We start from the raw sequence: 18,097 nt of genomic DNA, 5'->3' as shown, positions 1-18,097 counted from the left end.
TAAAAACTAGAATTACATACAACGACAGTTTGACCCGGAAAAGATGATAAAATCATGTAACCGGGAAGTCTACGTGTAAATCCTGGGTCAAAGAGACCCGGTCTTATAATCTACTGAAGCTATTTGACTGAAATTCCGTACAACGATAGTTTGAGACTCGAGAAGGAACTTATGCCCGAATACTCAATGGTCTCTCAAATATTTAACGGCTGCTCAAATCATTGAGCACGCCGTTAAATTCTAGTATGCTCAAACGTCAGTTAACTATTTAAGATCTACTTAAAGTTAAGCAATGCTCAAACCCCAGTTAAATGAAAAAACGGAATACTTAGACAGATATTCTCGTGGACACCGCGCGGGAACTACAAAATCCCAAGACACCATTTCTTTTAAAGTACTGAACCCATTTGACTGAAATTTGATCTGAAAATCTCACGAAAACAGGATCATTTGGAACATTTTGCGTGTCAGATGAATCTCGACGCAGATTTAGTAATTGTAATGAAAATCCTATGAAATCGGAAACTTTTCGGACCATATTTATTTTAAATCACAGAATCTTTTACAATTTCGCAATAAAGGAAAAGTACCTAAGTACTGAATCGAGTTTGATGAACTAGAATACTTCAACATATACACATTGGAAACCGTCACAGGTCAAATGATCTAAATTCTGTGTGATGTTATTAGTACGCGGACGAAGTCGCGAGCAAAAGCTAGTTAATGATATTTCCTTAATATTTCAATTTCCTTAGCTATCTCTTTATAATTACATATTACTATATTATTATAGCGTATGTATACAACAATTTACAAATTGGCGATTCCCGCGTCCTTGCACTGCATAAGTGCATATGTACTTGTCATTGTTGGAATTCTGTATTCCGTGGGCTGTGAGCTGAACTAGGTTTGTACACTATTTTACAGAGAGTACGAGTAATAAAACAAGTCATTGGTATACCAACATATATTTATGTTATTCTACCAATCAAGCCTAAAGGCCACAAAAAAAATAGTTAATAAAAAATAATATTGTATGGTCATCAAATTAATGTTAAGAATACTTATAAATTATACATAACTAGCGACCCGCCCCAGCTTCGCAGGGGTGGGACCATATATTAAAAACCTGCCTCTTGAATCACTCTATCTAGTAAAAAAAAAACCACATCAAAATCAATTGCGTCGTTTTAAAGATGTAAGCATACAAAGGGACATAGGGACAGAGAAAGTGACTTTGTTTTATACTATGTCATGATCATCACATCATCAGTATGTATATGTGGTGTGGCGCGTCAGTAGCGGCGCGCGGGAGTGACGGAGTCCCGCGTGGTGTGGCGCGCCAGCCTCAGGCTGGCGGCGTGCATGGAGGAGCGGCGCCGGCGGGGGGCTCCCGGGCCCACCCCGGAGCCCGACCGCGCGCGCTCCGCCCCTGTTTCAGCCTCCGCGTCCGCCTCTGCCTCCGCTTCGCCGTGCAACGACTGCGCTGACTGCACCGACCGCTCTGACTGCACCGACTCGCTTGATGATCCACTCAAAGGACCCTGTCACACGAACGCCATATTTTTGGGATTACATTTTGATATTTGTAAAGGGAACACTTTCTTTGGTTTTTTATTTCATTTCTTTCATAATAGATATCTAAATAAAGATAAACGTCAGACAGACCTGCAGGGGTTTGACAGACTGCTCGAAGCGGAAGACGAAGCGCAGCTCGGCCCAGAAGTGCGTGTGGAAGCGGCCCGCGTGCTGGCGCGCGCGGCGCGCGGCGGCCCAGGCCAGGTCGCAGCACGACAGCACGATGCCGAGCGCGCTGCCCACCACCAGCACCAGCCACAGCCCCAGGAAGTTGCTCATGGACAGCTCCTCGCTCTCGTGCTCCTCGTCCACCTGCAACCACATTCGTGCGACACTCCACTCCGAGTGAGTCCCTGGGTGGTTACACCTCTATTTCCAGACCCAGAGGTGATCCCAAAAATTAGACTTGACTTCGTATGCCGCTCCACACTACACTACAGTACTAGTTTGTAGTAACTTGTAATACTATCTCCGGGGTTCGAAACCCAAGCTGTGCACTGACAATTCTGAACTACTACTGAGTCTGGAAGTTTGGCGGTGTTTCACCATCGTACCTCGGAAAGCACGTAAAGCCATTGCTCCTCCGCCTCACCCCCCGGTCATATTTAATAATGGTGTGTTTGGATCTATTACACTACTATAACTGAGTGAGAAACATTTTTTCTTCCTACTTGCCCTGCGGACGTTCGCACTAATGATCTAGTGATACATACAATCCTAGTACATTGTCGATAATTTCGCACACAAACAGTTGTTCTGTGTGGAAGCCGCGCTCGGGTGCCCAGTCGGTCAGGGGGGGAGGCCAGACTACAAAGAAAGGTGTTAGACATGAAATAGACGTGAAGGTGGCTGCGGGAGTACCTTGCAGGCACCGCCGCCGTGTTTCTCTTTCCACCAAATGTTTTGCATTTCGCGAAGAGTGCCCGCCTCCTGCAGGTTCAGCAGGCCCAGGTTCAATGCTTGCCGGAACTTGGAGTCTGTCGGAACATTATCAGGTGTAATATTGATCAATAATCGAGACCACAGGACGAGGGGGACAGACGCACTTACTCTTCTTCATTGCGATGCCGTAACCTTTGCTGTCGAGCAGCGAGCCCACCTGTGGACACAACAGTCGGTGAGTGGGCCGCTCGCCTCCAAGTGGCTGGTTGCACACGGTGGCCGCGTGTGGCTCGCACTTACCTTGGTGACGCCACAGTTGCGCTCGGTCTCGTAGTCGATGGTCGTGGACTCCATCAGGAACGCGTACTTGCCGCTCTCCACCCTGGAATCATCCGCCAGCGTGAGCAGTGCGTGTGACGTGCAGTGGGACCGCACTGGTTATGTCAGTCATACGTTACTTGCGAATGCCTTCCAGGTTGGAGCCGGGCATCTTCCTGGTACTCATGTGCTGGAACATCCGCTGGTACAGCTCGCTCTGGGAGTGCTGCAAGCAGAACGTGCTGCGTGTACGTGGCAGTGTTTTACTTCAGCTCTAAGTGCAATATTGATAAAAAATATTAACAGAATATTCACCTCGAAAAATCTGTAAGTGGAGCCTCCGAATTTGGCGCCGTAATCGATGCCGAGCTGATTGTCTGCCAGCTCTTGCACGTTGTTGATCACTTGATCAGAGGACTTCTTGGCCAGCAGCGTCGCCAAGTTGGCCGTGTAGGAGCTGGTGATGACCAGCGCGAACAGCCACCAGACGCTGGCCACGGCGCGCGTGCTGTACGCCCTGCAACAACACGAGGTTAGTGGGGGACTCGGGGCGGGGGCTGGGGGCTGCCGGGGTACTCACACGGGCGCAATCTCCGACCCCTGTAGCAGCACGGCGCCTAAGTTGAACCACAGCGCGTTGGCCAAAGTGAACTGGTTCTCGAGTGCCGGAGGATCCTCAATGCAAGGATAGGGGTTCTGCCACTCCTCGTGGCACAAGCGGCCCACCACGTACAGTATCAGCGACGTGCCCAGGTACGCGAAGCCCAGACACAGCCACACCTGTTCAAACGCACGCCTTCAGTCAAGCTTGCCGCTAATGTTCTAAAATATTAATTCATGAAAAGAATGTGTGAGAAACTAACATCATTGAAAACTAGGTATGGCAACACTATTCATTTAAGTACGTTTTTTTCTACATTCCACCGGTATCATTTTTTAATAATATACATTGATTATGCCGAGGTTTTGGAATAATTTGCGTAATTCTTTTTTTTGTTGAACACGAAACATTTGTTACCATAGAAATTTTATTCAGTTTGGTTCAGTAGTTGTATTTGCACTTGTAAGGTACAACAAGGGAGAGAGGTCTTACACCATTCGAGAAAGGCAGCAGGAACGCGAAGATCGCGGGCTCGGGCTGCTTGGGCGTGCGGAACAGGATGCTGATGCCGAGGTTCATGAAGGGCGTGGTGAAGTCCACGGCGCGCTCGCGCTCCGCTGTGATGGTGAGGTCCGTGATGGCGAAGTCGATGTTCTGCAACGAGTCCCGAACATCACCCTGTCACACTGTCACCCTGCCACACTGCTGCCGGCGGCGACATGCTCACCTCGTCCTCCATGAGGCGGCCCAGCATCCCCGACCATTTGTTGGTCACGTTGTCTTTGGAGCCGTAGTCCCCGTCCTCTTGCTCCACGAACGTGTAGTTGAACTGCAGCAGTTTCGCCAGCCTGTCGATCAACTCGATGCAGAACCCTGGGGAACACATGGAGCGTGTTATCTGCCGGTACCAGTAGCAGCACCACTGTGTGACTGTACCACGCCATTACTCCAGGTGAAATATACTGTTGCGTTTATATTGTTTACTAGCTTCGGCGGCTTTGCCCGGGTTCCCTTTTAAAAGTAGCCTAGATGCGTTTTTACAGACATAATCTATCGCTGTTAAAAAATGTTTTGTCGTAATGGAATAACAAACACACTTAAACACATAATGTCACAATTTTTCGCATTTATAATAGCGGTTCAAGCTAATTTCAACCATCGGCCCTACAGGTACAGCGTAAGGTCCGCTGCGGGCAACATTCGACAAACAAATTATCTGCGTTTGGTGCAGTAGTCGCGGCCAGGGCTCGGGCCGCACAATGCAGTTTGTTCCTAGACTGTGTAACCATGTACCAGCGCTACAAGCAGACAGTAGTTACCTTCGTAGCGGTCGTTCCCGGACAGCCGGTGCATGGACTCCTGCATCATCACGTACGGTTTGTTCTGCAACACAGAGAGCGCATGCGCAGTCGTCACTTTTCTCACTCTCTGCATCTCCCCAAGGTTGACTGGTAGAGAATGCCAAATTGGCATTAAGTCCACCATTGTATAATGTAGGTACATAAAGTGGAAGATAAATAAAATAAACAAAATAATCCGCCAGACAGACATAAAAAATCTTAACCTCCTCACACCCCAGCCGTCGCGAGAGACACTCCGGGCGTAGGGGATCGCGAGACGATCTCCGGCCACCGTAAGTGCGGGCCTGCGGACGGCGAGCAAGGGTAGCTCGCCGCCCGACCAGATCCAGACCCGTGCGCGCGCCTCAAAGAGCCATCAGACCACCACAGATGGGGCCCAGTAGGGCTGATGCCTGATCCGGAGCTGCGGTCTACCTAGCGGGTTTACCGGGGCTTCGGGTCGAAAAGCAGGAGAAGGAACGGGGTGGTTTTTAGTCAGTAAGAGTCTGACACTCCCTTTCGCCTTGCCCAAGGCGGGAGAAGTCATTGGATGATTTTCCCCCCTCAAAAAAAAAAAAAAAAAAAAGACATAAAAAATCTTAGGATACTTCAGTATTTTGTACATGAACTACAACCGGTCCATCACCACCGCCTTAGTACTTAAGATATAGTCAGGAAGCAGCACCAAGTGGACGTGTGGCGTCTCGCTACACAAGAATAGACATATATATTGCAAATATATATATATGTCGGCCGAGCCTGGCGCGGCCACCGCGGGCCTTGTGCTGTCCATATGTAAATATCCACGCTCGTTGCAACACTATGGAACGAGCACCTAGCGTCACTGGACACAGACAAACTGACAGATTATTCCATTATGTTGACTGTTGTTAGTTTAGTTGAAATAAATGCTTTGACTTTGACTGCCAACTGAGTAGTTAAAACCAAGACCAGATGCAGAGAATCTGCACCAAGTGAACATAGTGCATCGTTATGTTCAGAGAGACGAACTGTTCGTAGTGCAGTATATACCCATGTATAGGCCCATACCTCGGCGATGAGCACCGTGAAGGTGCGGTTGGTCATGGAGTCGGGCGGCGGCAGGTCGGCGGGCTGCGCGGGGCGCTGCCAGGCCAGGCCGGCGCGCGGCGCCCACAGCCCGGCGCGCTGCAGGCGGCCGCCGCGCGCCAGCTCCACCACCTGCAGCGGCACCTCGCGCCGCCCGCCGTCCACCTCCCACGTCACGGCGCCGCCCACCAGCCGCCCGGCGCCGTCCTCGCCGTTCCACTCCTCCTGCAAGGTAACATTACCTACTTTAGTGGACATATTCATATTTTTGGTTTGGACGGTCCTACATATGTGACGGTACTACTCCCGTATGTAGGCCTTACTCTTACTATACCTATATGTGGGTATACGTGGCGTCTTTGGAAGATTAATGAGATGAATCAATATCTAAGCCGATTTAGACGAAACGACTCACCGAACGGAGGTAGTTAAGCAATGTTTCCGCGTGGAAGGCGCCGGCGCCCACCTCGCAGTCCGCGGGCGCCGCCGCGGGCAGCTGCAGGCGGCGCCAGGCCTCGGCCGCCAGCCCCGCGCCCAGGTGCGCCAGCAGCAGCGCCGTGGGCGGCGCCGCCACGATGCGCTCCGCCTCCGCCAGCTCGGGCGCGCGCTCCGCGGGCTCGGCGCCGGCCGCGGCCCGCAGCCGCGCGGCGTACATGTCGCGCCACTGCGCCATCACGTCCGCCACCTCGGGCGCCTCGGGGTCGAACAGGCGCAGCGCGGTGACGTTGGCGCCGCCGTGGCTGTAGTCGTGCAGCGGCTGCGTGTGCAGGTCCAGCGCCAGCACGATGTACGAGTGCCGCTCCGCCAGCAGCCCCACGCGCTGCGCCGCGTCCAGCACGCGCACGGCGCACGCCGCCTCGCACCACACGATGAAGTTCGTGAAGCCCGACTTCTTCAACACCAGCAGAAGGTTCCTGTGACGGCAGTTGTCAATCAGCTCATCACTTGCATTGAGCTTTGAATCAGTCGGAGTTCATCAATACATATTTTAGGTTTAAAGAATTTTTATTCTCATAAGAACAATACATATACATAGTTCACTTAAAATGAGATACAAAATAATTACTTATAAATAAGTTAGTACATTTTTACATCAGGCGCGGGTTGCGGAAGCTATACAAATAAATTTCAAAGTTATTTATACTTTTTATAAATATATTTTTTTAGTTTTAGTTTGAACGTGTTAATACATTTACAATCCTTTATGTCATTTGGTAGGTCGTTATACAGCTGTGCTCCTTCGAACAATATGGTTTTTTCACCGTAGTTAGTCCGAGCTTGTCGTCGTTGTAATTTATTTTTGTTTCTTAGGTTGTGCGATATGTGTTTATTGTGAAACTGTAACTTTGATTGGATGCTATTTGAGATGATTTTTTTAATAAGAATGCAGGTACCGTATGTATATAGTTGTGTGAGATTTAATAGTTTAGTTTTTTCATATATTGTTTTAGTTGAAGTGAGGTAGTTATAATGGTATAAAGTTTTAATAATTTTGTTCTGGGTTCTTTGCAACGGCATGAGGGTAGTTTTCGCGGCACACCCCCATATTTCGATTAGGTACTCGAGTTGTGATTTTACTAGTGAGTTGTATATAATGTTACGTATTTTCTTTGGAATACAATTTGAAATTTTACGTAGTGAAGCCAGCAAAGACGTTAATTTTGTTTTTAGATGTTCGATGTGCAGTTTCCATGTGAGTTTTTCATCTACCCTCAGACCAAGGTACTTTTCGTGACTGGATCTTTTTATTGTGTCATTGTTTATACTAAGGGGCGAGAAGTCTGGCAATGGTTTATTTTTTGCGGTAAAAATCATATATGTTGTTTTAGAGGTATTTATTGTAAGTAAATTGTATTTAAGCCACTCACTGAGTATGTCAAGATCTTTTTGAGCATTGGATATTATATTATGGATTGATTTATCGAAATAGAATAGGCAAGTGTCATCCGCGTATAAAGTTAGGTGTCCTGTTAGCCCTATTTTGTTTATATTATTTATGTAGATTAAGAATAATAACGGACTTAATATTGAGCCTTGAGGACAGCCGTATGGTACATTTTGTATGGAACTAGTGAATTTATCTATTTTAACAATTTGTTGCCTATCGTGTAAGTAAGATGCAAACATTTCTAGGGCTTTATCTACAATTCCTATGTTTCTTAACTTTCGGAGAAGCTTGTGGTGACAAACTGTGTCAAATGCTTTTTTTAAATCAATGAATACCCCCAACACAACATCCTTTTGATCTATGTGTGTTTTTATTTTAGTTACCAAGTCTGTTGCAGCTGTTAGGGTGCTAGATTTAGAGCGAAAGCCATATTGTTCGTCGATTAGGATATTTTTTTCAAGAAGGTACGCATTTAAACGAGTGTACAAAACACGCTCAAAAATTTTCGACAATATTGGCAAAACTGACACTGGTCTATAATTACCTGGATCCGTCCTACTTCCCGATTTGAAAATAGGGCTGACTTTGGCAACCTTAAGCGTGCGCGGAAAAATACCGCGCATTAAACACTCGTTCGTGCAATCAGTTAATTTAGGAACAATTACATTTTTGAGGCATTTGATCGCTTTGGTGGTGATACCATCTAACCCAGCACTTGTATTACTATCAAGATTGTCGATTATTTCAGAGATTTCGTTCTCAGTACAAGGAGTGATGTTGCTCATAGTGACGTCATGCGGGTGGTTGTGTTCGAACATAAGTGTGTTGCCGTCGTTCGCGTGATATATCTCGGGTATTTGGTTAGCTAATTCCTCGCCTATTGATGAGAAAAAGGAGTTAAATAAATTACATATTGAGTTACCTTCAGTTACATATCCCGAGCTCGACATTAGTTTCGGAGGAACATTGCTGTCTTTGATTTTATTTAATGCGAGGTTGTTAATAAGTTCCCACATCTTTTTCGGTTGATTGTTGTTGCTGTTGAATAGATCGTGATAGTATTTCTTTTTATGTGTCTTGATCAGTTTTGTCACGTGGTCTCGTTGTTTGGAAAAGGTTCTTTGAATGTTCCTGTCTTTAGGGTGAGATTTAGTCTGTTGCCATAAGTTGTTACGTATGTTTATTGAATCAATAATACTTCGGTTTATCCAGTCGTTTTGAGGTAGATTCAGAATTTTTGTCTTGTCGATTTTGCTGTTGTTTATATGTTTTTTGATAAAGTGCTCGAGGTGGCAGTAATCATTGTCTTCATTAACATAATCCAGGAAGAGACTACGAGGCCAATCCAGTTGCGGAAGGGCGTGAGACAGGGAGACGTTATATCTCCGAAACTGTTCACGAACGCACTGGAGGACGTTTTTAAGCTCTTGGACTGGAGCGGACGCGGCATCAACATTAATGGCGAATACATCACTCATCTCCGTTTCGCCGATGACATAGTCGTAATGGCAGAGTCGCTGGAAGAGCTGAGCACCATGCTCAGCGACCTCAATACCGTTTCCCAACAGGTGGGCCTTAAAATGAACATGGACAAGACGAAAATCATGTCAAATGTCCATGTTGCACCTATACCGGTTGTCGTTGGGAACGATATACTCGAAGTTGTAGACCACTACACATACCTGGGTCAGATCATCCAGCTAGGTAGGTCCAACTTCGAGAAAGAGGTCGCTCGAAGAATCCAACTCGGATGGGCAGCATTTGGGAAGTTGCATGAAGTCTTCTCGTCAAAAATCCCGCAGTGTCTGAAGACCAGGATGTACAACCAGTGTGTGTTGCCAGTGATGACGTACGGTACCGAGACATGGTCCCTAACTGCTGGCCTTTTAGAAAGGCTCAGAGTCGCCCAGCGCGCGATGGAGAGAGCTATGCTCGGAGTATCTTTGCGCGACAAAATCCGAAATATGGAAATTCGCCAAAGAACAAGAGTTACAGACATAGCTCTCAAAATATGCAGGCTGAAGTGGCAATGGGCAGGCCACGTCGCTCGGAGGACTGATGGCCGCTGGGCCAGGAAGGTGACTGAGTGGCGACCGCGGACCGGAAGACGCAGCGTGGGCAGACCTCCCACTAGGTGGACCGACGACATCGTCAGAGTGGCGGGGAGCCAGTGGATGCAGGTGGCGGCTTGTCGTTCTACGTGGAGGACCAAGGGGGAGGCCTTTGTTCAGCAGTGGACGTCTCTCGGCTGATGATGATGATGATGATGATGATGATTCACATAATTGTCCGTTAGTGCGTCGCTATACAACTGCTCATAATTAATTGCCTGGTATTTAATTCTTTTATTTATTTTTGGTTCTAGAGTGCCTATTTCCAAATATATTTGTTTATGGTCGGACAAGCTAGACTCAATTACAGAGAAATTAAATGAATGTTTATTTATGTTCGTACAGACATGATCCAGTATAGATTTTGTAGTTGAAGTTTCACGAGTATTGTATTCGCCATTAATTTTGTTTAGTATTTGATATCCATTTTTATGTCGTGTTATGTCGTATTTTAAACTATCGTGTACATAGATCGATACCCCCACCTTTTCGTGTTTTCCTGTAGCTGTATACATGCTTGTAGTTTGGCAACTGATATAGTTTTGCATCGGCTTCAGAAGTAATCCAGGTCTCCGTGAATACTAATAAGTGGGTAATTTTTGGTATAGCTTTTATTATGCACTTGATTTCATCGAGCTTGCCAGTTCCTCGAATACTTCGTAAATTAGCATAGAAGAATCTAAGGGATGATGGGTGTAAGGGTAAGTCTTCGTATGTTTTGATGATTTGATGGCTTAGTTTATCCGTGTGTTTTTTATTGTGTTGTGATCCACTTTCGAGTTTTTTTGGTTAGTAGTAATTGTAGGTCTTCCTTTTATATATTTTATAATGAGATTCTTTTCACCTTCTTCTATACGTTTTTGAAGTTCTCCTTTTATAGATTGTAGATATTGATTTTGAGATGGGGTTAAGTCAGAGTAAATTTTTATATTTTCGGGTAGTTTACTTTTGTTTCGAAATAGGACTTTAGGTGTTTCTGTATTGGTAAAATAGACTTTGATCGGCCGGTTCTTATTTGCGATGTATTTTCCCAATCTTATGGTTTTACTTGGATTTGGACAGTCCTTATGTAGTGTGGATAGTACCTTGTTTACCTCTTCGTGATCGTAATTTTGACGAGATTTAAAGTTTTTATCATTTTTTTCTATTATACCCGCAATTATGATATTTTTCTCGCGATCACTTCGATCCTTGAGTTCTAGGATGAGGTTTTCGTGATGAGAGACGGGCGATTTTTCGGATGAACTTTCAAAATTGGTTTTGTTTTGTATTTGCAACATTTCACTTTCTATGCGTTTAAATTTGGCTTCAGTTATTGCGTTGTTGGATTTTATTATTTTGATTTCAGTATTTATTTCTTCAAAGCGTTTGTTAAAATTTTCTGTACTCGATTTTATCGTTTTTATTTCTTGTTTAATCTCACTGATTTCTTCTCGTATGAGGTGCAGGTTTTCCTTTTGAGTTTTTCCAAATTCTTCCAGAAACTTCATAATGTCCGTGCGAAAGTTTGCAAAATCCGATTTGTAATCTATATCTTCAGTGCGCTCTTTACGTTTTCTCAGGCAGATGTTGGTCTGGTATTCATCGTCGCCATATGTAGATAAGTTCGGTACAGACCCGCTACCACTTTCGCTTCCGCTTATCAACATGCCACTAGCTGATGGTCTCTGTAGGCTCATTGCGTCGTCAGTTCGAACGGGTGCGAGTACAATGCCAATAGTTGTGTCTCTTTTCTCTTGTGGTACGTCCGATGTTTTATAGAAGCAAAAGAATTGCGACTTTAGCACTATGATCACAAAGTATGGTTTTGAGTGATGAATATATTTTATAATTTAATATTTATGCTATGATTAGTGAACACGTCCGCTTGCAACGAGCGCGCGATGCGACGATTTTAACGCGCGCATTAATTTTTTCAAAATTCTAAACGTGGGCTCTGCCAGGGGAAGTAGATTTTCCTAAAAACTGTCTCATTCCTGATATGGAACAGAGCAATGAAAGAGTTCCTATTTATCCACGAATAATTGTATGTTCAAATATTGTTAAATATTTTTTTACATATGTTTTCACTGAGGTATGCTAAAATATTATGTGTCAAGGAGTCAAAGTGATTTGTATTTGAATGTATTTGAAGTAAGTATAGTAACCTAACCAAATAAGGCCTATGCCCCAATAAAGCCTATTTTGAAAATTTCCCTCTTCCCGATGTCAAATGGTCGCCAAAGTTTGTAGAAGTGTGCATGCACATTACTTAACTAATTTGAGCACAGCAAGCAACCCGTGCCGCGATTATGTTGGAACCTACAGTCGAAAACAATCACGACGTGGAGCGCACTTTAGTTTTTATAAAATTCGAGTAGCGTAAACTGTTAGTATTTTTATATTTATCAGTATACGACGTGCCGTGTTTTGTCTATATGACAATTATACATTTAGCCATCTCCTCATATTAGTGAAATAGCTATAATATCGGTGTATTTCATATAATCGTTGTTTTGTTTACCTATGTGCCATGCCCTAATAAAACCTACAAAAAAAACGTGTAGGCCTTATTACGGCATAGTTGTTTTTCAGTAATTTCATAGAAAACGGATCACCAGCTTCTGTCAAAAAGAAAGCCAATGGATTTTGCAAAAGATGGAAAACGCTGTTAAAATGGTAGAAAGGGGTAAACGGGGTGAATAGATACAGAAAAGGGGTGAATGGATATCGGGAAGTTCTTCATAGTATCTATTCACCCTTCGAATTTTATGCACCCTGTTTTACCCGGTAGGCTGCTGCAGCCAGATATAACTTCCAAAGAAGTACGCATCATCTAAAGAGTGGTTTCCACTACACGAAAGCTAGGTCGGTCGCTAAATTGGCTACAGAACAAGAAGTTATTCTCATCCGTTTGACTGATGCTGGGGTACCGATGACTTCAAAGATGTTACTTGGGTATTACATGATGAGAAACTCGTTTAGCCTGATGTATAATGACCAAAATTAATTAATAAGATCTCATTACATTTATTATAAGCATTGACAAAGTTTTGTTATAATTAAGAAGTTGAATACTTACAAGTTTTTATTGAGGCCTTATTAAGACATAGGGTTCCCAATAAGGCCAAAGTGACACTTTAGTTATTTGTGTTTACAAAATTGTAATTTTTGTTTCTAAAGCCATTTTGATTCCATTATTACAAAGTTTAATAAATAAATATAAGATTTTGAAATTATCAGCCCATTGTCATTTTAAACCTACGAGCTAGGCGGTAATAAAAATAAGGTAGGCCTTATTTGGTTAGCTTACCTTATATGTATTGTACTGTATGAACTGTATGTGTATATGTACATACATACCTAGTGTGTATAAGTACAAAAACATGAAGTGAGTATACTGAGAGCACACAGTACACCTGCGGCCGCGGCGCGCACCGAACGTGAACGGATGTAAATTTTATTGTACTTGCGGCGCAAACTGTTTGTTGATGTCCGACATTGTGAGTACTTCTGTTCTGTGCCGAAAGCTCTGATCGATGGATCGCGCGGATAGTAGCAGATTGCATTAATTAGGACCTGAGGAGTGCATCCTCGTGGCTGGGCGGCAGCTGGCGCGCCAGCAGCGTCGGCGGGTGCTCCCCGGCCGCCAGCAGCGCCGCGCCGCGCGCGTCCTCCGCGTGCAGCAGCACGGCGCGCCGCCAGCCCTTCGCGCGGCACAGCTCCGCGCACGCCTGCGCCAGCACCTGCGGGTGCGGCCACAGCTGCAGCGCCTCCCACGCCGCGTCGGCCGGCGCCTGCTCCACCAGCAGCAGCGGCAGCGCCGCGCGCGCCGCGCCCGCCGCCGCCAGCCGCGTGGCGCGCGCGTCTCCGCCCGTCAGTGCTGCGCCCGCGCCGCCAGCCGCCTGCGCGCATACAGCCGCCGGCGGCGCCAGCGGCTCGGCGGGCTCCAGCGGCGCCACGGCGGCGGCGCCCGCAGTCTGCAGCGCCGCATCCACGGCGGCCGCCAGCTGCAGAGCGCGGTCCGGCTGCTCCACCACGCCTGCAGGCACAGCATGGCTACTGAGTGCACGGTCACGCGCGACGCGAGCGACGGGGCGGGGGCGCTGACTGACCGATGAGCAAGTCTTGCGCGGCGGCGTGCAGCAGCAGCAGCGCCAGCAGCGCGGCGGCGGCAGCTCGGTGCGTGTCGGGGATCGCGTGCATGGTGTCGGTGCGCAGCTCGCGCCGCGACTGACGCGCGCGTGACCTCGATCCCGCTATTTCGGGCGCGACACGTGTGACGCGGGCACGCGGGTGACGCCGGCCGCCGGCCGCGAGGAACGCACTACTGTTTACGACACTCGCGCTTTGCTACAATTTTGTTGATCTGCTTTAATTGAGAACTTCTACTTGGTTCACTACGTCTGCGCTTGTTATTTTGTCTTGTTTTTCAGCATTATACATTGCGAGTACATATATATAATAAGTATAGATTCAAAGACAAAGTCAAAGTCAAAGCATTTATTTCAACTAAACCAAAAACAGGTACTGTTTCAGTGAAACTAAGTGTTCGTTCCAAAATGTACGAACGAGCAAGAAACTCTATTGGTACACCTTTAAAAGAAATTCTAAACTGGTGATAACATCGCAAACATTACTTCGCTCGTTTGATAAACTTTTAATACTTTCGGCTTTATTCTTATTTAGCTAAGCAATAGTGAACAAAAACTATCTATTTTATTAAAATGCAAATAGTACCGCTATTGGTTAACTTTTTTATTATATAGTAAGTTACCCAAATAAGGCCTATGCCCCAATAAAGCCTATTTTGAAAATTTCCCTCTTCCCGATTTCAAATGGTCGCCAAAGTTTGTAGAAGTGTGCATGCACATTACTTAACTAATTTGAGCACAGCAAGCAACCCGTGCCGCGATTATGTTGGAACCTACAGTCGAAAACAATCACGACGTGGAGCGCACTTTAGTTTTTATAAAATTCGAGTAGCGTAAACTGTTAGTATTTTTATATTTATCTGTATACGACGTGCCGTGTTTTGTCTGTATGACAATTATACATTTAGCCATCTCCTCACATAAGTGAAATAGCTATAATATCGGTGTATTTCATATAATCGTTGTTTTGTTTACCTATGTGCTATGCCCTAATAAAGCCTACAAAAAAAACGTGTAGGCCTTATTATGGCATAGTTGTTTTTCAGTAATTTCATAGAAAACGGATCACCAGCTTATGTCAAATGGAAAGCCAATGGATTTTGCAAAAGATGGAACACGCTGTTAAAATGGAAAGGGTAAACGGGGTGAATAGATACAGAAAAGGGGTGAATGGATATCGGGAAATTCTTCATAGTATCTATTCACCCTTCGAATTTTATGCACCCTGTTTTACCCGGTAGGCTGCTGCAGCCAGATATAACTTCCAAAGAAGTACGCACCATCTAAAGCCGGGTCCAGACGAGTGTAACGTGTAATGTAATCCACCGTGTAATGTAACACGAATTCTTCAGCGCGAGTGTTACATGTAATGCTCGTACTGCCGTCCACACGTAGAATTCGTGTTACATTACACGGTGGATTACATTACACGTTACACTCGTCTGGACCCGGCTTAAAGAGTGGTTCGACTACACGAAAGCTAGGTCGGTCGCTGAATTGGCTACAGAACAAGAAGTTATTCTCATTCGTTTGACTGATGCTGGGGTACCGATGACTTCAAAGATGTTACTTGGGTATTACATGATGAGAAACTCGTTTAGCCTAATGTATAATGACCAAAATTAATTAATAAGATCTTATTACATTTATTATAAGCATTGACAAAGTTTTATTATAATTAAGAAGTTGAATACTTACTAGTTTTTATTGAGGCCTTATTAAGACATAGGGTTCCCAATAAGGCCAAAGTGACACTTTAGTTATTTGTGTTTACAAAATTGAAATTTTTGTTTCTAAAGCCATTTTGATTCCATTATTACAAAGTTTAATAAATAAATATAAGATTTTGAAATTATCAGCCCATTGTCATTTTAAACCTACGAGCTAGGCGGTAATAAAAATAAGGTAGGCCTTATTTGGTTAGCTTACCTTACATATTTAAATACACTCAAAAAAAGAGAAAGGGACCCAATATTGAACCTTGAGGAACGCCTATTTACAACTTAGAGCACCGTGTGTGAACATCGGTAACCTTAACCTTTAACTGCCTTTCTTTTAATTAAATTTTCAATAGACGGAACGTGGTATTTCAACTCCTGTAGTGATCTATTTTCACCAAAGGTGTCTCGTCGTCAACACAGTCGAACGCTTTTGAGAAGTCGCAGAAGACACAAATAGTACCCTGGCGGTAGCAGCGTTACATTGCGAGCAGGTCCGCCACCGCCGGCGCGCTGTCGACCGGCAGCCAGTGCTGGTGCTGCAGCAGCACGATCACCACGTCGGCCGTGTCTGCGCCCCCCGCCCCCGCCCCCGCCTCCGCCGGCGCAGTGCGGAGCACGCGCGCGCACGCCGTCCCCGCCTCGCAGCGCGCGCCTGTCTCGGCCTGGCACGACACGTCGCGCGCTGCGGGCAGGTCGCGTGCTGCGCGGTACTTGCCCACGTGGCAGCGGATGGAGGCGGTGAGGAAGTGCGCACGCGTGTTGCGCGCCGGTCGACACACGCACACCCATACGCGTGGGCCCAGCGACAGCACCACGCACGCACCCGCCGACAGCGACACGCACGCGCACAGCGTCGCCGTGCGCGCCGCGCTCACCGCGTACAGCGGGAAGAAAGCGAACCATGTGACACACGTAGCGTACGCTGCCGCACCCACGAACCTGGTCTCGTTGAAGTTGTGTGGCAGGCGGCGAGTGCGCACCGCCATGCCGACACACGCTGCCAGCAGAGTCAGCGCCGGCGCCAGCGGAGCCAACTGTGCCGGGGCTTGCTCCCCGCCGCACACTAACACTGAGCGTGAGCGGCCCGGGTGCAGTAGGCGCGGGGCGGCTGGCCAGTTAACCGCACTCCAAACTGCCACACAGATCCCTGGAACCGTCAGTGTCAGCCACATCCAAAGCTGGGCGCGCGATGATAACAGGCGCGGTCGAGCCGCCGGCCGGCGCTCGCACGCCGCCACGAGCCGAGCCACGCGCGTTGTACGCGCCAGCACGGCCGCATATACTCCGCCCAGCGCGGGCGCTGCTAGCCGCACGAGTGCGCATGGGCCCGGTCCTGGCCGCAACACGGCCGCCAGCGCGGCGCCGTGGCACACCGCCGCCGCGCACAGCAACAGAGCGCACAGCTCGCGAGACGCCGACTTCACGACAGGCGTGGCGCGGTGTCGCCAGAACGTGACGGCGCACGTGGCCACGGCTGCCAGCCCGGCCGCGCCCACCAGCGCAGCCACGGCGCGCGTGCCGCGGCCCTCGGCGCCCCACTCCACGGTCGACGGCAAACATGCTGGAATTGTAAAATAACTGAATATGGAACTGCGAAAGTATGCCTCAGGAGATAGACCGGGGTGTTTTTAGTCAGTAACTTGCTTTTTAGTTCGCATCAACTAAGCTGAGAGTAATCATTGAATGATTTTAACCCTTTAAAATCGTTAATTCTCCCATGAGGTATACAAAGTAATATTCTGTGAAAAACCGAAATTAATACTCAGACACATGTCTGCACGCCGAGCAAGGTACTGAAGCAGTGCAGGGAGGTACCAGTGCGGTCTCGATCAGGGTGGTGTCCGGGGGGACAGAGCCGGCAGCCCGGCGTGGGCGGCGGCACGGTGACCTCGAGCGGCGCGCACGCCACGCAGCTCCAGCAGCATCGCGCGCGCCCCGCGCCCACGCGCGCCCACTGCCCTGCGCCGCACGGCGCCGAACATGCGGCCGGAACGCCGCGCGCTCGCGCCCAAGCCGCGTCCGCGCCCCCACGCATCTGTAGCACACCGCGACGCCAACGCCCCACGCGCTCGTACCGCCATGCGGCGCCACCGCGCTCGAAGCTCATAACGTCGTAATCGCTCAGCCTGAGAAGCACGCGCACATCACGGGTCTGAGCTCGAATGATGGAGTTGGACTTGTAAGAGTACGTGTAACCTCGAATGAGAATTCGGTACTGACTCGGGCGGCGGGTCGCCATTGTCATCGAACGCGACGAGGCCGCCGTCGGGCGCGCGGAACCGCACCTGCGCGAGGTGGAGCCGGTAGCGGGACACGTTGAAGGGCAACATGGCGGCGCACAGCCCGCGCCCGCCGCGCCCGCACGCCTCGCGCCGCATGTCGTGCAGCGCGTGCGCCAGCGCGTACACGCCGCGCACCACCAGCGCCAGCTTCGGCTCCTGCGTGTAGTTGGCGGCC

General features: G+C 47.6%; 2 protein-coding genes across 3 annotated transcripts; both read right to left on the bottom strand.

The window, feature by feature from the left end:
- Positions 1 to 952: 952 nt before the first annotated feature.
- On the bottom strand, positions 953 to 14,209 carry LOC118275974 (probable glutamate receptor). Of its 2 annotated transcripts, XM_035594097.2 has the most exons (15): positions 13,881 to 14,209; positions 13,345 to 13,807; positions 6,203 to 6,701; positions 5,770 to 6,012; positions 4,699 to 4,762; positions 4,107 to 4,252; positions 3,872 to 4,033; positions 3,359 to 3,558; positions 3,094 to 3,295; positions 2,919 to 3,004; positions 2,761 to 2,842; positions 2,629 to 2,677; positions 2,440 to 2,555; positions 1,669 to 1,890; positions 953 to 1,544 (listed from the first exon to the last, which is right to left on the bottom strand). In XM_035594097.2, the coding sequence occupies exons 1-15, from the start codon at positions 13,969 to 13,971 to the stop codon at positions 1,296 to 1,298; spliced, it is 2,874 nt and encodes a 957-aa protein (XP_035449990.2). In that variant the 5' UTR covers positions 13,972 to 14,209; the 3' UTR covers positions 953 to 1,295. The 2 variants fall into 2 exon arrangements, with proteins under 2 accessions (XP_035449990.2, XP_050563160.1); XM_050707203.1 differs by lacking the exons at positions 13,345 to 13,807; positions 13,881 to 14,209 and adding an exon at positions 13,129 to 13,338.
- Positions 14,210 to 16,116: 1,907 nt separating this feature from the next.
- Positions 16,117 to 18,018, bottom strand: LOC126912880 (metabotropic glutamate receptor 5-like). The gene is made up of 3 exons (XM_050707204.1): positions 17,861 to 18,018; positions 17,456 to 17,766; positions 16,117 to 17,201 (listed from the first exon to the last, which is right to left on the bottom strand). Exons 1-3 carry the CDS (start codon positions 18,016 to 18,018, stop codon positions 16,117 to 16,119), a joined length of 1,554 nt encoding a protein of 517 aa, XP_050563161.1.
- Between the last annotated feature and the right edge of the window lie 79 nt (positions 18,019 to 18,097).

Source organism: Spodoptera frugiperda, chromosome 31 (genome assembly GCF_023101765.2).
Source record: "Spodoptera frugiperda isolate SF20-4 chromosome 31, AGI-APGP_CSIRO_Sfru_2.0, whole genome shotgun sequence".
Lineage (NCBI taxonomy): Eukaryota > Metazoa > Arthropoda > Insecta > Lepidoptera > Noctuidae > Spodoptera > Spodoptera frugiperda.
Note: the sequence above shows the minus strand (reverse complement) of the source record. Positions and strands in the feature narration are given on the sequence as shown.